We start from the raw sequence: 24,142 nt of genomic DNA on the forward strand, positions 1-24,142 counted from the left end.
TTTTTATTATTTTATTATTTACCAGTCAGAGAGGGGAATAACATTTGAAGAGAGGGGAGGGAAAAAGAGTTGGGTGTTCAAGGGCTTAGAAAAATGGTAGGTTAAAGGTGCCCGTTTGAGCCTGCTGGCTTCTGTCTGGATACATGAGTTACCATCCTACTGACTCTGGAATTAAATCTGCAAATGGGTAAGTTTTTCTCAGGGTGTTCTGTTTGTGGAATAATTCTTCAAAGTTAGATCTGTATGAATCGGATGCATGGCAGGAGTGCAGATTTCTGTGCTATTTTCTGTTTTCATGTGATTCTGTTTTCATGTGATTCTGTTTTCATGTGATTGTTTCTGCTATAATTCTTAAAATTGATTAGATAGGAACATACAAGCAAACAAAGCAGCAAAACCCAGAATGCCAAAGGTGACCTCAGCTCCTCTGAGTGATGTTGGTGCTGTCAGTGGGGTGTCCTGGGAAGCTGAGGCAGCCTAAATGCAGGTATTTATTAGACCGTGTATAGTTTATGTGAAAGTCTTGCAGCACTCATATTTTTTCTTTCATTAGTGTGTATAAAGGGCATAATTAAGAAGTTTGCTTGCAGAGTTAAAATTTAAAAATTTTGATTGGGATATAGCATGAGTAAAAGCAAATAATAATAGCAGGTTGCCTAACATTTATGTGTCTTTACAAACAAATTTTATCTGCTGATAAATATCATTATTTGTCCTTTAGCTATTCCTAAAGAAATCTCATACCTTTATTAGCTAAAAAATTAGCTTTCCCTCCTCAGTACCTCATGTCTGATTTTGAACCATCAAAGATAAGAGAAAGGGCCCTAATCCTCAAGATCCAGAATAGAGATGTGTAATAGGAAAGGTAATTAAGATGGACTGAAGTTCATCATGAAGATGGTAAGAATAAATGCTTCAATATTCTTATCTGTTTGGGTTTGGGTTTTTTTGTCATGGGATAGATGATCCTACCAGGATAAAAGCAGTATAGGAATATAGGAACATAATGTTAATGATGTTAAGTGTTAATGATGTTAAGTATTTAGGGATATGGTTTTGGGGTAATTATGGTGGTGCTGGGTTGCTGGTTGGACTAGATGATCTTGAAGTTCTCTTACAACCTTGATGATTCTGTGATGCTCTAAGTTCACTGGTCCCACTATAATTGCACTTTCTTGTACTAAATGAAGATACATACCTTTTTTTTTTTTCCTAACTGCAGTATTTTTCTAGATCATGGAGAAACTTTAAGTGGGCAACTAATCTTCTTGATTATTTCATGATGTGTGAGATGCACCTAAGCCAAATTCAAACTATTTAAATATTTATAAATACTGTTCATTCGTACAAATCTTCTGAAAGAACTGTATTTTAAAGTACATTTTTCTCTCTCACACTTGTTTTATGACATGGTGAAAGCCTCTTTTGTTTTTTAAACCTAATGGAGAATGAAGGTGTAATCCTTCAGGTCTGTGGCTTAGATGAAACGTGAGAGAGTGAAGTAGGAAGCTGAGATTTGTTTCAAATGTAAATGCAAGGTCAGAGATCACTCTTTTTTTTTTTTTTTTTTTTCCCCTCTAAACCATCTTACCTTGTTTAAAATCACATGCCTGGGATGTGATCTGGAAAGCAGATCCAAATCCCCTTCCAGCAGTATTGGCAGTGCTATGTACGTTGATGTCACTTAGTGGGAAATCGAGTAAGCAATTTACCAGGCAATCCATTGCCTACCCCAGGCACTGAAAAACCATGACCCAAGAATGAACACCAGGGGGTTGCCAAGGGCACACTGGAGAAAGATTATGGATAAAGTGTAGTTTTCTGGTTTAATTACTTGCTGCTATCCCTATATCTGCTTTGTGATTTCAAACCATACATGGAAAGCACAAGGTTTGGAAGCTAATGGGAAGTGGAAATGCTGATCAATAAGCATGTAATGGGGATTTTAAGGAGAAAATTAAATATTGTGAGATCTGCTATGGAAGTGTGAGCTGTTGGGGAAGCACCAGGAATGGAGCTAGAAGAGAAACAGCACAGCCTGTTCCCAGAGCAAATGATTTTACCCTGGTGCTCGTCCTTGATTGCAGCTCTCTTAAGTAGGTCACTGCAGTGGAAATTGCAACGTCACTGAGCTGGGGAAATGGATGGATTTTTAAAATTTGCTGCCATTACGCACCACTTCGTCAAGGTTTGACAGGCTCATGGTTATACATTTAAGCAAACATGGAAAATGACACAGGGATAGGATCTATCTTCACAGCTGAGCTCTCAGTAAACTTTGCAGGCAAGGTGAAAAAAGGATGGTTAAATATATCATGAAATTACTAAGCATTAGATTTTTAATTTAGGAAAAATATATTATTTTTAAGGTATTCCCATAGAGACCACATACACAGGAAGTGATATGCCATCCTAAGATTAAATTTGTCTTGCAGTTTTGACCATCTCACAAGTAGTCTCTGCACAGTGCCTTATTAAACATTTCAAATCTCTGGACAGATGAAAACTTTCAGAAAAAATCTGTCTTTTCCCGAGATACTTGCACTAATGTAAACTTCCCAAACATGTAGGACAGGCAGAATTTGAGCTCAGATGACTTCTGGAGTTCATTCTTATGCCATGTCATATCAGGATAAAATATTAAATAAATTGATACATATGAGAAAGACAAAGCTGTCTCTGGTACCAGAAATCCAACACTAGATTCTAATGCTGGAAAAGTTCCAAGGCACGTTACTAGCAGGGAAATTTTTGTGCCTATTGAACTCTTAGCTCTTGTTTTCAGGTGTCTGCTGGCTGTTTTCTCTTTCTTAACCTTCATGGTGGTTAAAATACCTGTCAGCTTGCCCGAGAAGTTGTTTCCAATATTTCATTGTAAAAAATGAATTCTGAATAGTGTTGTGTAAAAGAACATCACTATTCTAGAGGAGCCTGAGATACCTATGTCATACAAAAGCTGTGTGACTCGATGTCTGTCTTCCCACAGAGCATCCTGTCAGTGCTGGGTGCAGCAGAGGGCTACAGTCTTATTTGAACTGAAGTAAGGCATGTAGATGTGTCCTAATGTCCACTGATAACTCAAGGTCATACCTAAATGAGGACTTTAATCTTTTTAGAAACCCTGTACTCAACTCTATGGGTAGATAATCTTTTCAGTCATATAAAGCAGTTATTGATTTATTCCCTTGTAAACTGCCAGAGAACACAATGAATGAGAAATGGAGCTGCTCATGATTTTGCTTTAAAGTTCAGCTGCCTTGTGGCCTTAAACAAATGATTTTCTTTTTAGTATTTTACCGTGATTTTATATGCTGTTTCTTAGACTCACTGCATTAAAATAAGGTACATTTAGAGTATAGATTTCCATCATACTGGAAACTCTCTGTTTATGGGATGCACTTGAGATTTCAGATGTAATAAATGACTCTTCTGTGAAAAGATACATTTTTTTTTTCCACAGAAAATACATAATCTCAATTGGCTTGATCCTGCAAGAACTCATCTGATGTTTTCTGAGTTTTGATGCAGCAAGTACTCATCTCCCAGTGCAAACCACTCTTAGCAGCTCCTCAACTGCCCACTGATAATTGATTGCTCCTTTTCCAGTGGGCTTGGGATGGGATATTTCTTGGGTGATATTTCTAAAAATAAAGTTGGTAGCAAACACAAGTAATTCATAATGCTTAGGAAAACAGAGTTCTACAACAGACCCTGAAACCATTCTCTGTTTGAAGTGCCTAGACTCTGTTATGCCTGCAGTCATTGTGACCTATGCAAACTTTCCTCAGTAGTTGGTCAGTATCAGAAATAATCTGCTGGTTCAAACAGAGGAGGGGAAAAACCAGCACTTGACTCATGGGAGTAAGTCAAAAGTTAAAGTTCCTTTATCTAAAAAGAAAAGGAGAAATGCTGTCAGGACCTAGAGGTCTTTAGTTACTTTAATACAGTGTAACAAGTGACAATTTGTCCTGAAATTTTCTATGTAATTTCCAGCACCTGATAATACATTAGATCTTTATAGTAAACAAAAAAATAAAAGTTATTAAGAAGATACGTAATCCAAATTCCTCTGTTGGCATCTCCTCTTTAGAGAAACTGAAGTTAGCCTGCTATACTTTTTATTTAAATAACTAATTAATGAGGTAATTGTATATTATTAAATACACTTCTCAGGGCCATACTTACATGGAAAAAATGAAATGCTCAACCCCTTAGACATATGAGAATCGTCTGAATAAAATCAGACATTTTCCAAACCCCAAGGCTTCTTTTATAATCAATAGAAAACCAAATCTGCACTGCTGACGTGCAAACTGTTCACACATCAGAGACTTGTGAAGGGCTATTAAATCATATTATTTTAAACTATGTGTTTAGCAATCTCTAGGAACTGTTAAGACCATCCACATGCTGACACAGCTGAACAGAATCTGGTATTTTTGGGGAAACTTTTAAGCTTCCTTTGTAGCCCCTGAAGTATGCCAGAGAGAGGATGTTATCTTTGGCTGTTCACATCCAAGTAACCAAGTGACAGTTTCATAACTCATGACATTCATTTTCTATGTCTTTTTCTTTTTAGGAAGCATTTGAGCAGTCTTCCAGTCCAGTAAGCAAATGAAACTTACAGACTTGTAAGTGATAAAAAGGATACAGAACTATTGGCATAGTTCCAAATAATGACACCATAATAGGTAATAACTATAAAGCCTTTTCCCCCCTCAGCTGTGGCAAATACTTAATACTTAAAAGTAATCATTAGGGTTTGTATTCTTTTTCCTTTTGCTTGGGGCTTTTTATGTTAGTGTTTCCGCTATGTTTCTAATTTTAAAAGTGTATTAAGGGAGAAAATAATTTTGTTAAATTAATCTGCTGACACTAAAAAAGAAAAATAAGTTTCCTTGAAAGCTGAAACTGTTCTGCTTACATCTGTGATTTTCTACATATCAACACTAGCTGAGAAACTGCTTCTGAAACTGAAGATTCAGTAATGTCAATGATCTACAGCTTCTACTAATTGGCAGACCACTTAATTGCTTCTGTAGATTTCTCAGCTAACATGATTCGTTTCCTAAATAATCCAAATACCTTCCAATACTGGGAGACTTGTGGATTTGGTTTTGTTTTGGGTTGTTTGGGGTTTTTTAAAGCTAACTCAAAATGACCTCTGTCCACTATAGACTTTCCCATAATTGATACAGGCAGGAGGAACATTCAGAATCTTCAGAGAGAAAATGCAAGGGAGCACCTCTCTGAGCAAGCATTTCATCCCCATGACATCCCCCCATCCCATTTCTGTGAGATGTCCCTGTGCTTTCCCTCCTGAGCAGCGTGGGACCTGGTTGTCCCTCTCTGCTGTGATTGCCCAGTGAGAATCAGGGGATCACCCCAAGCAAGGGTGAAACCTCAGGTTCCTGGGGCTGCTTGACTCCCCAGGCATCTCTCCATGGTCTGGATGGTAATGCCTTTAATCAAGGTCACCTGGGTTCCGTCTTTTCTGCCATTGTTCCAGACTTCACCTGCTTCAGCTGAAGGTTTCTCGTGCCAGCTATCAGCACCAGGCTCAATTACTCTGGGCTATTTCAGCCAACAACTCTTCCCAGCATCTTGTAAAATTATGTTACTTCTCCTATTTGTAGTTTCTTAAACCTGTTTCACAGACATGCCAATATGATGGAAGTACAGTCTCATCCTGTGGCCAGATACAAACTTCTGCTGCTCCTTAAGAAAGTATAGCAGCCACAAAGCAGAGGGCTAATGACTCACTGGGCTAAGCTGGCAATCTTTACAACTACTTCAGAGTGTTTTATTAGAGGCAGACATTCATCACCTGCTAATTTTCTAGTGTTGTTTTTCAGTTATATCTTCTATTGTTTCTTTTCTCCACTCCTATTTTCTATTGTTTCTATTGGTTTCACTTATGCAATTAAGAGCAGAAATATTAGATAACTATGGCGAGAAGGAATCAAAGTCAACAGGCTTCAAATGAATCAAAAGAAGGAAGCTTATTTCTGTTAAATTATTTTTATAGAGATTTATATCCGAAATTTTTTCAGGATCAAGTGGCTATCAGAAAACACGGTATTGAAAAGAAGACTTGATTGTAAAAAAAAATTCATAAGGAATAGATCATCTTTACAAATCAACAGCAATGTAAAGCTTTTCTTGGATTAGGACTTTGGTAATTTCTAAAATTCAAAACCATTAATTAATTCACATATATGACATTTTATTGCTTAATATCTAAGTATTGCAGGAGTCTAGTGCGGACCTCTGAGTACTGGAATAGCACATTAACATCTGGCAAAATTTGCTTTCAGCTAAGAAATGGTATGAATTTTACAAAACCATAGATAGTCCTGTTTAACTTGACCTTATGAGAATTTTAGGATGTGCAATGGTTAGATTTAATCCTTGTGTGCATGTGCACACCGAAGCATTATTGTTTGCCAGATTTACAGTTTGGGAGTTATTTGTATTCTGCGTTTGGGCTGTTAGTGGAGTTACAGGGACCTCTTTAGACCGACTGTTTAATCACCCTAATGAAATGAGGCAAGCTGGGTGCTGCAGCAGGCACTGCCCTCCCCTTCACTGCTGGCAGCACGGCTGGGAGGCTGATGGCCATCCCTGTGGCTGATCTGTCGCCTCAGGGCGAGTTCAGCAGGAGCTAATTAGAAACTGTTCTAGGGTAGGAGTTGATATGGTAGTGATGACAAGTTCCAAATTCTGCCTCTCAGTGAAAGACGGGAGTATGTACATGGCATTTGCATGTATATTATCTATATGTTCTGTAGACTGACTATGGTGCACCAAGGAAGTCTTCTCTGTGCAATTCTTTGTAACAAATCAAGGCAGTTTTCCCCAATTTATCCAAAATTCAGAATTTTGCTCTGTTTTTAAACTGCTCAATTTTCAGAGAAAAAACGTGTGGCAGTGCAAGAGGGCCAAGGTCCAGCAGTGGCTGCATGAGTTTGTTGAGGATTGCTTTCTTATGTGTGCTTCTTAAATTGAAAGTGTATTTCTATTTAATATCCTTAAGAGAGGTAAAGATCACATCACAGGATGTCAGATAAATATGCCAGTCAGGATTTAAATAGGCTTTTTGTAATGGGTAGAAAGCAGGTTATGAGGCAAGACAAAGTCTTAGCTTAATATACTTTGAGATAAGAGCAGTAGACATTTCACCATCTGGTTTGCTTCATGGAAATTTTTCTCTATTGTTCAGTGCACCAAGGCATGTTTAACAAGGAACTTGAGGATGAATAGGAGTTTTACAAGTGAATATCTTTTCTAGGGTTGTGGGCACTCAGACCTTTGGAAAAGAAATAGTGGTATCAGATACAAGCAGGTATCTGTTACTGGACTCTTACTGTGCTGTAACTGTTTTTTCTTATAATTTTAATAACTAAGTTATGCCTTGAAAAGTGTTGTTTATATAGATATCAAGTGTATGCCATTCAAAGTTTTTTGCCTAGCTATTCTTCTAGAATACTAAACTTAAAGCTGGGATAATTTTCAGCTTCCAATGATATTTTTCCACTACGTAGTACCACAGCCTGTGATTTGTGGCGTAGGGACACCTATCTACCCTGAGGCAATACTTTTGAATCTAATAGGTCTTCCTGCGTTTATCTCCCATCCCACTTGCTCTCAGGAAAACTGCAAAATTTTGGTATGCACAATATATCAAGGAATTCCACTTATTAACTATGTACTATGCAAAGATAATTACCTTCTCCAGTATTCTGAGTCTGCAATCTGATGATTCAATTTGGAATCCTACTTACTGTAGGAAACACCAAATAATTTCCCTGTCTACCTTTTCTCTTTCTTTTCTCTGTTTTGCTTTTCTAATAAGTCCTGATGTTCGCTTTTCTAAATGCTGCTGAGCATTGCTGCTTAGTGGAAGTGGTTTATGTAAAGTTCTCTATCATAACTCTATTTGCAGAGCAGTAAGTCAGAAACAATTGCTGTGTATTTAAAGCCAGGTCTGTTCTCCTACACATATGGCAGTTTACATCAGTATTGCACCTCATCTGCTCAATGGCTCTATTTCATGTGGTTGTGCTGCAGTCAGTTTTTTCTGATTTTGAGTCATTCTGTGTAGTATGATCAGAAAACTTGTCACTTTTTCCCCATCTTTTCCAGATAATTTATTAATGTGATGAATAGCCCAGGGCCGAGCAGAGATCCAAGGGGAAATTTGCTGTTTACAGCTTCCACTAAGAAAATTAATTTTTTCTCCTATTTTTTTATTTCCTACCTCTATTTAGTTATTTATTCACATGGAGATTTCTGCTATTGCATGGCAGCTTACTATCCTTAAAGCCTTAGGGCTAGTCAAAGTTGTTTGAAAATCCAAGCAGGTTTTATCCAAGCAGGCATCATCCCTGTCTGCATGGAGCTGTCAAGGACCTCTGGTGGATTAAGTAAGGTATGGCTTCCCTCCAGGATAGCCACGCTTGCCCCAGTATGTCATACCTCCACTACTATACTTGCTAGTGCAATTTCCACCCATCTATCCAGTGTTGCAGATGAGACATATTGATTGAGTGAAAATGTACTGCAAAGGATTTCTGTCTGCATCAGTTATGTTTAATTTTTAAATGGATATAGCAAAAGATCTCCTCTTTGAGGTCCTTTGGAGTGGTTAAGGAATGGGGAATACTGCTTTTCCTTGTTGCACATCCTTCAGCCATCACAGTGATTTTGGATAGAGACAAGAGCAGCCTTATCTGGTGCTTCATCTCACCTCCACACCTGAGACTGTGGGGTTGTAAAACTGCTCAAGAAACTCCTGGCTCAAAGGCAGTGTAAAGCCTGATCATCATATTTTGAGACTGCATTCATAGTATCAGATATGACTATTGACCAATTAATATCTAATTAGAATAAAAACCTGTTTGACCACTAGACATTATGAAAAACTTGACTCAGAAGAGTTAGCATTTGTAGTGTGTTCCACCCATAGGAATGGTAACTGCCAAAGAAATCCCCCAGATTACAGAAGATCTCTAGAAATATACTCTTATTAAAAATAAGCAGTTGGATTCAGTGAAAAAGGAGAAGCTCATTGGAAGGACGTTGGCTGTGTGCTCTGGTGACACTTGGCTCATTGGCTAGCAGATGTTAACACTGTCATTTCACCTCTCAGCTTGTTTGGTGCCGTGTCCCTCATATAGAAACCCCCTGAGACTGCGTGCTATGCATTACAGCTGTGCACATCCTCAGCACGAAGGAAGGCCCTGGGGATGCCCCCAGGTTTCAAAAGGAGCAGTCCTGGCAGGAGATGGGGGGCCTGCAGGGTGCATGGGGATGCAGCAGTGAACCCGACTGCCCCGAGAGCATCCTCCTGCTACGCCAGCCCTGTGTATCCATTTCTGCTGTTCTCAAGCACACGAGCCCCTAGGATTTCTCCCGAGATGATGCTGTACAGGAGCTCCATCTAGTGCTGACATTTCTTATTCCCATTCCCTAAGGCAGCAGAATAAATGTACTGATACGGAGGGAGGCAGTCCAGTCACGAAGCTGAATTTGCCAGGGCCAGCCTGCTCTCCAGAATGCAAAGGGGTCCTGCAAAACATATGGAAAGTGAGACAGAAGTGAACGTTCAGGGATGTTTTTGTGCTATGCTGGTATCGTTGAGATGCAAAAGGGAATTCTTTGTGCTGTTTATGCCACTGGGATTTTGTTGTTTGGATGGATAGGCATATTAATAACATTGCAGAAAAATATAGTAGTATTCAGTGATGCACAGTAAGTCACAAGATGCAGCTAGGAATTAAGATCACCCTTAAAGCACAAAATAAACACCTTTAAAAATTCAGCCAAGGTGGGGGAAAGAAAGGAAGTACCTAAGATATTTCTTTCCTATTAAAAGTAATTACATGCTGTAATACATACACTACCAAATACAAAGGAAAGGGTTTGTTGTACAAAGGATGAGACACAGAAATGACCACTGAGAAAAGAGCAAGAGAGATTTACTGAACAGGACCAGTAATGCTTGTTGTCATATTTCTCCCAGCAGGATTGGATCCAACAGTGATTTCTCAGTGATTTCTTTCAAGTGCAAAGTTAAACTGTTACTCCCATTAGAGTTAAGCAGGAAGATAATTCTTTGGAGAAGGGAATGATTGCCTGTTCTAATGGACTCATGATTCCAAGTCATCTTTGCTAAAGAGAACAGATAATTACAGGCATTAGATAAGTGGCAATTGGTGGATTTATTTCTATTCAAAGTGAGTGATTGATATCTGAGGTAGCCTGTATTTGGAAAATGGTTGTAACTCTTAATGTTCAACAAATGATTGTGGGAAATATTTCCTGAATTTCAAATAAGTAGAAATGCTTTTACTGAATTAAAAATCACAAGGAAATTGTGCTCTGATAACTAATAAAATGAGAGCAACTCGAATAAGAGTCACCAAATTAAAAATATTTGATTTTTTTTACCATTTATTCTGTTTTTATAATATGAATATTTAATAGGCATATTCAAATAAAGCCAGTAGTGTTTTGGAAGCACATCCCATTCTCAGCCACTTCTGTCAGTTTTTAAGGCATCCATCTGCTCCTCTGCAGTTCATATCCTTTATATTAGCCCTGAACTTATCAGTTGTTATATTCACGTTGTGGTTTTGCTATCTCATCAAAAGTTCTGCTGTGATTTCTTTACTCACTGAACTTCAGACAAGTCAGGCTGGTATGGCCTCACTTTGATTCCACTCATCTTAACTCTGAAATATCTTTTAGGTTCAGCTTTCTTTTTAACCCTGGAAAGGTTTGGGTTCTTCTGCCAAAATCTGCTAGCAGCTGGATGTGGGCTCAGAAGATATGGATCTCTTTTTTTTGTTTGGGACACAAAAGGAAAAAGTGGAAAAAATTCTGGAGGTTTAGTGAAAAAGAAGCAGTAGCCATATATGTCTGCCATTCTCCAGACCTGTTTGAATCCCTTCCGAATATTAATTTATATTTCTTATCTCAAAAAATGAAAAAAAAAAACCCAAACACCAACCCCCCGCAAACAAAAACTGAAACATTTGACACTAATATTTTGTGTAATCCCATATTCACAATCTCTCACCTGTTTCTCTCTCAGATTTTCTCGTTTAATGGTACCTTCCCACCAGCCCTACTGGTGATGAAAGTTGCTATCTAACTTAACTGTGTTCTATCAATTTAACTGAATCTGTTGCATTCCAGGTTGCCTATCCCAGATTTCACAGACCAATCAACATTCTCACTGCCACTTTTTTGGCAATTCCATCATGAAAAAAGAGATGTAAGCTGCAGAACTTCACTGGAGACTGCATATGACAGATTTTTCCCTAGCAATGACATCTCTATTATGAGATTCAGAGCTAGAAGTTAAAATTTAAATGGAGTTTTAATTTTTACTTAAACAATTAACAAGTTTTGTTCTTTTTTCCTCTGTGATGCTGTCACTTAGGGTTTTTCATATTTTACTAAAGTTCTTATGTGTCCTGGTTTTGGGAGGAAACCTGCGAAGGGGTCCCTCCAGAAAGCAAATTCAAGCTCCCCCTAATTGGTTTGGGAGACATGGAGAAAAGTGGAAAAGACTGTTTATTAAAAAAGCAAAGTATTCACAAACATGAGAAAATGAGTAATATTAAACAGTGGAACCTGTCGTTGTTCTGAAGAGATGGTGAATTCGGAGAGAGTCCTTTTGTAGTTCGGTCCTTTCCGTGGCTGTGTGCTCGGCTCTCTCCCTCTCTCGGGGGCTCGGGTCTGGTGTCCCGGCCTCAGTGCAGCTTGGGATGCTCCTGGACCATAGTCCTGGTGTTTTCGGAGCAAACAATGGCTGAACAGTCCCAAAAAAACCTTCCGGCCTCAGCTAATGAGAGAAAACCCAGCGAAAACAGCAAGGGGAAACTCCCTGACTGTCTGCAGAGTAGAGAACTCCAAGAGCACTGCCTATGTTTTGAATATAGCCACGAATAAAATTCCACCACTTTTCCTTTTCACCCTCCGTTACTCTCAGATCTTGTTTCAAAGGTGCAGAACTTATTACTGAGCTAAACAGATGAATGGGGATACAACTCAGCATCATAAAGCCACCCCAGGACAATATGCTATGAGAAAACCAGGTCAACAAATCAGCTTTTGAAAGTTTCTGCTTTTATCATTATAATATTCATATCTTCTTATCTTCTGCAAAGAAGTCTCTGATGGCAGCAACTACGGGAGTGAGTACCACTGTATTTTGGTGGAAGAAATGTACTGATGTTAATGGAAGCAGTTTTACTTATAGTTTTACCTATCAGTATTAACATTAACTGGTATATAAAAAATGGAAACAAAGGTGATGATAGAACGGATTGCTCTTACAAAGTTTCTGATGCTGTGGCAGTAGATAAACACTTTGGCCCAGAGCAGCAAAATTGCTCCTGAAGAATAAGCAACCATTAGAAAAAGACTCTTTTTTTTTTTTTTTCCTCTTGCTGCTTCTAAACCTCTCTTGCAAATACTAGACTACAAATCGTATTTCATGCATAGTTCCTGGCAGATGATTGGTTTTCAGAAAGACTTCTAAGGAGATATAGAAGTACAAATATGTTGGAAATGTCATCGCTTTTAAGTTGCTTAATTTGTTTATGTTTAATTTTCATGTGTGGAGTGTTTTATTTCTGTAGAGAACTATCAGAAATGCTCTCATTTATATTCAGGAAAGTAATTTCCCTTGAAAACAGTACTGAGTCACTGATCAAACTAATTTTGTATGACTCAATAACATGTTTATGTAATACCATTCAGTAGCACAACTTGTACATAAACTCAAAATGTGAAATTCGAGGTATTAAGAGGCTTCATTGGAAGAGAGCTATTTCTTATTACAGTTCTTCTGTGTTAAAGTCCTTGGGCAAGCATAATGAAAAATGCTTTATCCTGAAGAAACAGCAGAAGAATACATCAGCACAGGATTCCCCAATATTCCCAATTTGGGATGTATCTCCATCTTACCTCCTCCATCTTATTGTGCCACAGATCTTTTTAGCATATTCTCCAGCTAATGGAACAGCAGATTTAGCAGCTGAAAACTGAGGGACTAGAAAGAAGGGGATATAGCTGTATTAAGATGCATAACATTTCTGAGAAACCTACCTGTAGCTCCTGTTAGGTATTTACCAGCATTTACAGCATTTGTAAGTGGAGAGCAGAGCATGCCCCTTCCATCCCTGTCAGTGTCCTTCCACTCTGCACCAGGCTCCCAGCTGCATTTTACCTTTTTTCTGTCTCAGCAGCTGGGTTTGGGCTGGATGTGGGCTGCAGTGGGACTGGGCCATGTGTGGACTTGCTGTGGGGTTACTGAGCTCAGTCCAGATGGTGCAGGGAGGGAAAGGTGGTGTAAAGGCCTGAAGACGGCACAGCAGAAGAGTGAGAACAGAGAATTCTGTTCCCAGCAGTAAAAGGTATTGACTCAGCCAAGCCTGAAGGATTGTGTGCTGGTAATAACAGAGTGTGAGAGCTCATGGGTGGAGGATCCTGCACCTACTGAGAGGAGCATGACCTCAAGGAAATGCCAACAGGGAGCAGCAGTCTCGCCTCAGACATACGAGGTTTGTACAGGTAGGATTTGTAAGCAATGAAGGATTTAATGATGGGGGACTCCTGAAGTGTATAAAAGCTCTATCCAAAACCCAATTTGTTGCCAGGGAGATACATGTAAGCAAGGAGTTTTATGAACTGATTGCTGGAGTCTCTTGTTCTCTCTGTTGCACAAAAGAAATTCTAGACAAGACCTCTTAAGCACTGACCCTGTGGGTGTGACAGTGTGTGTGAATGAAAACTGAGACAAAGCCTGTGAGTGGATAAAATCAACCTTTATGGAGGTTGGGTGTGAGAAATCTCTCTTGGATTTTTGCAAGCCTTTGGATTTTGTTTTTCTTCATTAATTTGTTTTTGAAGAAGGTGCTATTGCATCCCTCCATTCTCAGTCTGCCTAAGGTTACCTGTGTTTTATTTTCATTGCCCCTGGTCCGTGATCACTGGAACAGAGTGCAGGATATCCCCTTCAACATGCAACCAGGACTGCTCCAGGAAGCCTCAGGACTCTAACCATGATGTAATGTAATGCCCTTCAGATTCAGAAGGATTTGCTCAAATGGAGCAAATCTCCTTTTAAAAGGGCAAATATGTCTAAGTTAGTAGTCAAAACATTGATCCAGTGTCGACTGAGTTCCTGGGATTCTCAGGTTTTCATAGCTTCCAGACCATGGGTGAGCTGCATCCCCTTTCCAATTACTACATCAGTGAGCAGCATAAACCATCAAAAACTAATAAGAAAATGTAATGCTTTTAGCTAGAACCCATGGGAACAAAGTGTAATGATTTGCTGTGCCTTTCACAGCATACTCTGTGCTGTGCTGCCAGGGAAAATGTACAGATCCTTAAATAAAAGTAAATAATAGATAATGTCTCAGATAATAGTCCTATAAATAGATGTCTGCCCTGGTTTATGACTTGAAATTTAATTTCTTGCACTCTACTCACTACACCTAATTGCTGTGTAGCAAGGCTTATGCTCCACACTCAGCTAGTCTCAAAGTCGCTTATTTCCATGGTTAACTTTTGAATAATTATCTATTCCTGTAACGCAATCTGCAGTGGAATTTTTGACATTTTTCAGTACTGTTCAGTGAGAATTTCATTTTTGCTCCCATATATGCATGAAATGTTGGGGGAGCAAATTACATTTCTCACTGTGATTGACTCCTGTGGAGTTATTTGTCTAGGTACCAGCTTGAGGCTCTAAATATTTGTTGGAAGCAAATTCCATTTAGATTTGCAATTTGTGATCCTAATTTCATTGCAGTGTCAGAAAAATTACTCATTTGAAATTAATATACACAGTCATAAGTGTTACTACTCACTAAGAATGAAACACTGGCATAAATAATTATAATTATTTTCCTCTTTTTATAGCTTACATTAATTTTTAAAATGTGTTTTTTTGCTTATTAAGGCCGTGGAGATTGCACTCAAGTCTTTTCTTCAGAGACAATCCAAAAGAATTTAATTGCTTTTTGTTTTTAAGCCGAGATTCTCACTAATTCCTCTGACTGCAACAGTTAGTGCATGAAATAGAATACCAGATAACAGCAGGTTTTCTAACAAAGGTCACAACAGTTAAATGTATCTGGCTTTAAGAGAACTCTGCATGCAAAGCTAGGAGGCATAATGAAAACTGGGAGGCTTTATTCTACTTTAGCCAAAACAAATTACAAGAAGGGCGTGAGGAGGGGCTGAGGAAACTACAAGCCTTTTATTCTAAAATCAGTACCTGGAAAAATTATGGAGAGAAACGCACCGGATGCTATAGAAAAGCATGCAAAGGACAAGGCAATCATCAGTTCTTTGCTGGCAGCTCATTCACTGCAAGCTGGCAGGTCATTTACACCTGACCCTCATATTTTATTTCCAGCCAGTGTCAAAGGTACTGAACACAAAATCTGGTTTTGCCTTTTTTATGAAATTATGTTGTTTCAGTCCAACAAATTAGTATCTGTTATAATTGATGAAAGGATAGTGGTGTATTTCTAGGATTCAGTTATTGAACTAATAAAAGAGTGAGATTAAAAAACCCTGGTTTTTGTTGATTAACAAGCTCAGGATAGTCTTAGCAATCAGGGACAATGGAGCTGCTCTGCCCCAAGATTGCAACAAGGTTACTCTTGATGTGGTTTGGTTTTGACCAGTCTTGGCTTCTGGGTTAAGGTGAAAGGCCATCAGCAAGGCTGGATGGAGCTGCAGTGTTGGGGCACATCTTGTGACTTTGTGGACACTGCCCAATGCCCCACAAAGTGATGTGAGGGGGTTAAAGTGGCCTCTGTTGTTCCTCACCTGCGTAATAGGAGTCTTAATTACTCACAACCAATTCAGTCAAATATATCTCACTGTTGGAAAAAGCTACTTGTTAAATTTCTATTTTGATTTTGGCTTTAAATTTATATTTTTGTCTTTCAAAGCACCAGTTCCATTCTTTCAAAGTAATTGTAATTTTTCTGAAAAGGTAGCTGGCTTATTAACTTTGAACCATATAAAGAATGTTGAATTCTTTAATCTCTTATAAACTACCTCTTTTTTAGTCCTCATTTCCCTTTGGCTTGAAAGTATCAGAAGTCAATGCATAGTGTAATTAACTGTAGTGCTATTAAAAAGTTCAAACCTTGAAGTCTTACTGTGCCAAACACAAAAATAATGGCATTTTTTCCTGAACTTTTGTGGTCTAGGATTCCATAAATTACAACTCTTGTCCTCCAGAGGAAAGTGTAGTTTGTGTCAGTGGAGCTAAATAATTGTAAGGTGAGTGAAGATGAATTGGCTCCTGCCAAGATGTGCAATTAAGCATCGTGAATTTTCTTCTATATAGAAAATTATTTTCTATAATTTAAAGGCAACTTTTATGTTTTTGTCTGATTGCTAATATTTGATTTATTCTTGACTGGCATCTCTATGATCCTAATTTAGTATCTGAACATTAATTCTATGCTGGTGTAAGACAGAACTTTTGTGCATCTGTAAAACAAGTAATCCTGCATTCATGGTCAGTTGTCTTCAGAGCCACGCCATAAAGCCATCCATCAAAAATACCAGTGTGAGAAAAGCTAAGCATCTTCCTCAGGCAATAGGTGAAGAGGAAGTAAATGTATGCCATAAATCATGACAATACAAACCAGAAGCAGCTGCTGGGCAGTAGCACAGCCACAGGGATGAGCAGGCAGAGCTGGCAGCCAGGCTGGACCTGAGAGCCCAGCAGTGAAAGCAGCAATCCAGGAAGCAGGGTCCTGAGCTAGGGAAATCTGAACATCCTATCTGCGTTCTCTAGGCAGCCCCACACATACAGGAATGTAGGATATCCTCAGCAAAAGTACAGCTCACTTGCCATCTCATCAAAGTAGGGAAAATGCAGTCTCGATTGCCATCAGAGGTACAGCAAGAACAATAGATCCTTGCTGTAGAGCACCCAGCTGGGAAGGGAGAGATTTCTTGTTCCTGAGACAGTTTTCTGTTAGTCCATGATTGTCTAATCTAAAGTACAGAAATAGATCAAGGCCTAAGTTCAAATATAATATCTGGATTTTTGCCTTAGGCACTTACATGAACTAAATGTTTTTGATAGAGAGGAGCTCTTTAGTGAAGCAGATAAAAACATGGAAAGCGGCAATGCTAAGAAAGTGAAGATAATTAAGTGTGGGTTGGGAGCATGAAGAGAGCAGTAGATTCTTTGCTCTTGAGTCCAAGGGCTTTCAAGAGGAGTGTTGTGTAGGAAATTAGATTAGGTGAGGGATGATGAGGAAGTCTCCCCTGTCTCTAAAATAGCCTAGCCTTAAAACAAGTTTATAAGTCAGCTGAATTTAGTGGAGCTATTAGAGCTGCAAACGTATCTTCTCTTTAGGACTCACTTCCTAGTGATGTATGGAAAATAATTTAGTAGACTCTTGTAACAAGAAAGGCGTTTTCATCTTCAAAAGTTGCCTTCTCACACCCTTTAGCTTTCCTGTCCCCTGAGAAATAAGGCATCCTATTGCAGCAAGCAGTGCTTGCATTTGCTACAGGTCCTTTGCCATACCCAGCTCTGCACAAAGTAACTGCAAATTGTTGTCAGGATGACAGAAATAGCTGTGCCTGCATCCACTTAACTTAGAAATGAGTCACTGAATTGTAAGGAAAAGTGGAACAAAACACTGTGCCTGGGGAGAATATCCCACTGTGCCCTGTGTGGGTTTGTGTGTGGGTTTTTTTGCCCAGGTAAAGGATAGAGTAGTGCTATGCCCAAGGGAAGTCTCTGATTCACCTCTATTCCGTGCTTGGGAAGGAGCTACAGGAGAAGCTGACAGGTAAATGGGGAAAATGGATTACAGCTATGGATTCCCCTGAAGAGCACCTTTTCTTTTAACCCATTTGCTGGGAGTAGGTACCACTCAAAATCAGAGAATTTTGGCAGGCTCTACATCTCAGTGCTACTGTATAGTTGATCTTTGCTAATAGCAAATTTCAAGAAAAAACTCGAGGAAAGAGCTGGACTGACATTGATCTATTCAGGTTTTTCATCTTAGAGGAGCAAAAGAAGGGGACTGGAAAACATTGGAAAATATGGCTTTAAAGCTCTTCAAGTGAGTTCCTTCTGTCATAAATTCTGGAAGTGGTATCTAGTGTTGTGTCACCAAGAATTGCAAGGAAGCTGCAAGGAGAACAAAACCATAGGAAATAACAATACCCTCTCCATTGAGTCGTGACTAAGAACCTGCCATGGAAAACTATAAAGTTTTGTAGAGGGGGTTGGGTCCCAAACCTTGAAAAAGAGAATGGAAATATCCTAAAACCCAAAATTTAAAGCCTTCCTCTGCAAGATATAATGTTTATGACACCTAGGGCTTAATATTAACCTAAATTACTTTTAAACCTGATTGTGTAGTATGTGTAAATAAAGTTGCAATTTGCCATATCCCAGTCATAATGTGGTTGTCTGTTTTTTCCATATGAGAGGTCAGAACTGAAGGTTTATCTAGCTGATGGGGAGAGCAAAAGAAGCAAAAGCTTCTTTCACTTTGGGACTCCCAGTCTTGAATATATGGCTTTTTTAAATTTTTTTTTTTTTTTTTTGTCTGTTAAAGTCAATGCAATATTTGAAAATCCTTATGGTTTTTAAAAATTGAATAGTTCTTATCAAGGGAATCCTTCACCATTTTATTAATTTTATTTTTTTATTCAGGTAGAAAATTTACTTCCCCTGAGTAATACTAAAACAGATAAATCTGAAAGCCTGACTAGAAGATTAATATCTGTCAAGTATAAAAATCTTCCAATGTAAGATAAATCTGAGTTAAACAAAATTTTACATGATGGACAGAGCAACCAGGACATAGAGAATAACGAAAATAGTTTTCACTGTCGCTTCAAATATATAATAACCAAAAAACCCATCTGCTTTCTTGGGATTTGGAACGGATACATGCAAAATAATGGAAATAAGCATTTATGTGCTTGGTTCATTGCAGGCATCGTGTCCCTGATCTCGCTGGCCGTGCTGTCCTACGAGCGCTACAGCACTCTCACGCTGTGCCACAAGCGCAGCCATGACTCCCGCAAGGCTCTGCTGGCAGTTGGTGGCTCCTGGATTTATTCCCTGCTCTGGACCGTGCCACCTCTGCTGGGCTGGAGCAGTTACGGGGTAGAAGGTGCAGGCACAAGCTGTTCAGTGCGCTGGTCCTCAGAGTCAGCCGAGTCCACGTCCTACATCATCTGCCTCTTCATCTTCTGCTTGGTGGTCCCCGTGCTGGTCATGGTGTACTGCTACGGGCGCCTGCTGCACGCCGTCAAACAGGTAAGCTGCTCCTGCTCTCCCCGGGCACACTGCCCTGAGGTGGGCTCTGCATTTCTCTTCTATCACATTTGGAAGCACTGATGGTAGACAGCAAACCAGCAAGCCAAAATGAAATTGAAAAGATCGCCGAAATCCTCAAGGAAGGAGCGTGAGGTCTTCACCAATCTTTTTAATTCTCCTGAAGCTCCAGTCAAAACCAAGAGATAACATCATACAAATACTGATTTTGTGGTTGGTAATACTGTGGAAAACAGTATATGGGAAAACCAGCATATCAGAGTGAAGTTTGCATTTGTAATGAAGTAGAAATATGTGTTTACCTGTTTATGAATTAGACATCCATACAAATACTTCTTCCTAGTTTTGGAGTATAACATTTAATAATTTCTGCTTCTTAATCTCTGAAATCCTAACTCTACAGTAATGTAATTCTACTGTGATTTATTGAGCTATCCCAAGGATCAGTTTCTTGTAATTCTAGGCCACATTTAAATTTTCCTTCTAACTACAGCCACCATTACCACTACTACTGCTACTCTTCCTCCTAATACAATGATACTTCTCTCAGTGGTTTAAGGTGCACTGCAGAAATTCCAAAATGGAACAAAAGATCCTGAAAAGGGTGTGGTATTGTGAAGTTTGAATACTCTTGGGACAGTAAAATTTAATGATGAATAATGAGAGAGGAATTAATGTATAGGTGTTCTCTAGAAAGTAATTCTCTAAAATGTTCAGATGAATTAACTAAGGGTGTTAAAAGGGGAAAAAAAGCAATAAATCTCTGAATTGAGGCTCTTCTACAGAATTAATGTAAATGTAGTTAGCTTTGATAAGTCATAAGGAATTAAGTTTGATTGTTTTATACAACTTGTCAAAACTTTGAGAACACTTAAAGCCCAAATGGGAAATCTTCTCCTCTTTGAGTACTGAGTGGGCCAGTAAAATCCCTTTGATGAATCACATATCAGTACTCTTATTAAAAGTTATGCAATATTAATATGGAAAAAAATTCCTGTGATTGTAAATATTCAAATCAAGTATCAGTCCATATCTGATCTCTGGACAGCAGTTTCTTTTGCCATCACCTCAAAGTAAGAAGCAGGATCTTGGAATAAGTAGTACTAAAAACATGCAGAAGACACATGTTCCTTAAAATTTTGGCTTCTCTTTCCTTTAGCCCTCACAGGCCTCGCTGACAGCAGTCATCATCCACAATATACAAATACCTGTATGGATGAAGTTTCTGTAGCACATGCTTTAGCCTCTAATGTTAAATGTAGACTCATTCTATTCACTTTTTTAAAAAAATTCAGTTATATCAAAGGCATTCATAACCTCACTGATCTATCTGATAGGTCTCAAGAAGTTGTGGCAAACATACTGAGAGAACAAAGTATTGTAGAAATGATACGTGCACTCTATAACCATTTTGTATTTGGCCATGAAGACTGGGTAGACTGGGTGGAAGATTAGGTTGATTGATTTAAACTGAGGGAAAAAAAAAAGAGGAAAGGAAGAGCATTTTCCACAATCTTCTCTCCTCTATTCTCCTCATGCCTTCCAGAGTGATCTGCAAGCCTGTGAGGTGCTGAGGTTAGAGGATCCTGAGAAATTTTGTAAATGGTGGAAGTGAAAGAAAATTGAACCCAATCTTGTATAGCCTGTTGGAGGGACAGGCCTTAGGGAGCTAATACTTGCTAAATGCAAAGGAACTTCAATGAGGATCTTTAAAGTTGTTATGACTAGGACTTCTAAGAGCAGCCTGAGTATTTGTGAAGTCTTGAATAGCTAAATCCTAAATTTTTACACAAAATATCTAATGCTTTCCTGATGTTTGTAAAATATTTTCTTGATAAGTTATATTCACCAAAGAGAATCTCAATGAGAAAACTCACTGACTCAGTCCTCAGCTTTCTGTGATGTACTAGGAACTATTTTCACCACCATAATCCTAAAACCTTATATTTCATAAATTTTTGTGACATATGTATGAATTTTTAATGAACATATCATGACACAGTCACTGAAGTACAGGCTTCTTTCCCTTTAGTCTGAGATCCTTTAACTGTTCTGTGATAAACTGTTCATGAAATTCTAAAGTACGTTATGCTTCAAACTAGAGGAAGAGACTAGCAATATGCAAATGAACATATAGTAGTTCTGATATAAAAGCACAAAGAGTAGGTAGGATAACTTTAAAAAGGTTCAGAAACTTACATTCATTGTAATGCTGTAACTTTCTGGCGTGGGCAAAAAAACCCTAATTATCTTGTTATTTTCTGGCCTTGTAGATTAAAGTCCTTCTGTGACCCTCTGTGTTATGCATTTGAAGTAATATGGGAGCATGGCAAACATAATAAGTGCATTATCCCAAATTCAGCTCCTTGCTACATCTTCTGACTTCATTTCATAATTTTGCCATAATGAAATAATTTTTTATGTTAAAACATTGCAGCAATAATAGTATTGCACCCTGAAACCAAGAGTGCAGGAGTTATGCCATTATTAATAGTGTAGTGTAAATTCACTGAGGTGGAAGTAATATGTTAAGATATTTGGGATGGCTAATGCAAGAATTGGCATGGTGCCTTCATTTTTTCTCTGTCCTGACAGTGATTATAGGTCTGCCTTTCTCTTTTTATTCTCTAAATTTAGTCAGATGCTCTAGCATTCTGTCACTTGAAGCATTAATAGATCCCACAAAGTCATCTGCAATCTGTGTAATGGTAAAAAAGGATTTCAGTAAGGTTTTATGAAAGATCATCTTTTCAAGGAATTAGAAGTCAATAACATCCTTGTATAAACGATGTTAATAGCAAATGCCATTGAACAGCATTAAAACACAACTCCACCCCTATCTCAAAGCTCTTGCCATTTATTACTCTTGAAGACCCTTAGGAATTACATTTTTCTTTAAAGTCATGGAGTTTTTTTTCCAGGTTAACTTTACCTGGATGGTTGAGTCTGATCAAAGGGGCAAAGTTTCCTTCCTCACAAAATTTATTCACATGTATTTTACTTAAGTACATTCTACAGCACAAGGGAAGGAAATTGAGGATGGTTTGTTTTTCCTTGTACAATCACTTTTTTTTTTTTTTTTCAGTTTTTGGCTTATGATGCTTCTCTGTGACTCTACTCTTTCATTCCCTCTGGAAAAATGTTCTTTCTGAAGTCAGTGTCAGTTGTTTACACTTTGAAAAGTGGGCTCCCAAATGTGGAATTACAGAGATTAGCATTGTGATCACTGTAGCACAAAAGACACAACGTGATTAAAATCCTCCACTGGGGGGCCCAGAGAACTCATGTGAACCAGCCTAATGAAAATTAGCAAAACTTTTAAAAAGAGATCTCTTCAGCCTGCATTATCTCCTACTTACATGCAAAAATCCTTCCCAAGGACAAGAAGAGTCCCAGAAGGACGTTTCAAGACAAGTTTTCAGTTTGGTTTTATAAAAGACTCTCCTCTCATTGCCAGTCTTCTTTCACTGAAAGCTGTGCCTGAGCAAAGCTTAGCAACTTTGTGAAACGTAGCTAGGACATGGAAAACAATAAAAAGGACTGTAAGCAGAGCACAAAGACTTAAACATACAATTCTTACTCTGCAAGAGACTGTGTTCAAGTGGGCAAAGGGCCAATGTTTTATGGGGTTCTGGAGTAGATGGACTTATAATATGACCTGATAGTCCTATAGTGTTATGTTTTTGGGTTTATTTTGGGGGATTTTTTCCTGTCATTATTCCAGTTCTACTTTGAGTCTGTCTTTGAAAAACAAAAAAGAAAGAAGGAAAAAAAAATATTTAGGGAAAATTTAAAGACTGTATGAGGCAGAAGTTGGCCTTACCAGTATGTCTTGTCCTCCATCCTATGATGCACCTGTTATTGTTTAATTCTTCAAAAACTTCTAGTTTTAACTAGTGACTAAAAGGTCAGTCCAGGTAGTGGAATTACCCAGCTATTTCCCTTTACAGAATTTTTTTTTTGTTTCTTTTGAAAAGTGCCACATGATTTCTGACTTCCAGATATCATAGAAGAACCTGATAACCCTTTTTTATCCCATCTCCTGACTTTTGTGAGTCTTATCATCTTGTTGGGGAACTGGGAAAGTCAAAGTTACACAATAGGGAGCTGTCTATTCCTCTTTCTTACTCCTCTTCCAGATTTCAAAGTATCAAATTTAGGGGAGGAAAAGTGCTTCCATCTCTTATGTAAGAAGTAATGCCACAGAGGGAAATTATCATTTGTTTATAAACCCAAAGAAATGAATTCTTAAATCTGTATGATGAGATTTTGATGCTAGGTTATTTTTTTAAGATTTGGGTATAAACAATAGTGGTGGTTTTGAAATCTCCTGTGCCCACACAGGAAGTCTAAGAGAAAAAGGAAAGGGGAGAGGAAAATTTTTATAATTTCTGATTCCTTAATCTTGTTTTATATCTTTACTATTTGGAACAGTTAAACAATATCTGTAAAAGCATTTATTGTATCATTATTCATTAAAGTAGTCAGGAAAGGACAACAAAGTAGAAGGACCATGCCTGTGAATGTTTCCAGTTTTCCATCTCTTTTGGAAATGATCACAGGGAAGAAGAGAGCACATTAGCTCAGAATGCTTAGTGATTTAAGCTGAAAAAAATCTTCACATAATACAAAGAGTAGGACGGAACCATAATTATTGTTCCATCATTCCATCATGTGCTTCATATGCCTATTTATAGAGAAATTTGATTTTCTGAAACTTCATCTTGGATGGCACTTAAGTTATGATTTATGTTGAGAAAACTGATAAAGCAATTATGC

General features: G+C 38.3%; 1 protein-coding gene across 1 annotated transcript in view; it reads left to right on the forward strand.

Annotated features, from left to right (window-relative positions):
* The window catches only part of LOC106863896 (vertebrate ancient opsin-like), a 77,155-nt gene that overhangs the window by 2,151 nt on the left and 50,862 nt on the right, over positions 1 to 24,142 (forward strand). The window contains exon 2 of the mRNA XM_014893481.2: positions 19,020 to 19,345. Coding sequence (XP_014748967.1) covers positions 19,020 to 19,345 — 326 coding nt within the window. The remainder of the gene's footprint in view (positions 1 to 19,019; positions 19,346 to 24,142) is intronic.

Source organism: Sturnus vulgaris, chromosome 2 (genome assembly GCF_052056855.1).
Source record: "Sturnus vulgaris isolate bStuVul1 chromosome 2, bStuVul1.hap1, whole genome shotgun sequence".
Classification (NCBI taxonomy): Eukaryota; Metazoa; Chordata; class Aves; order Passeriformes; family Sturnidae; genus Sturnus; species Sturnus vulgaris.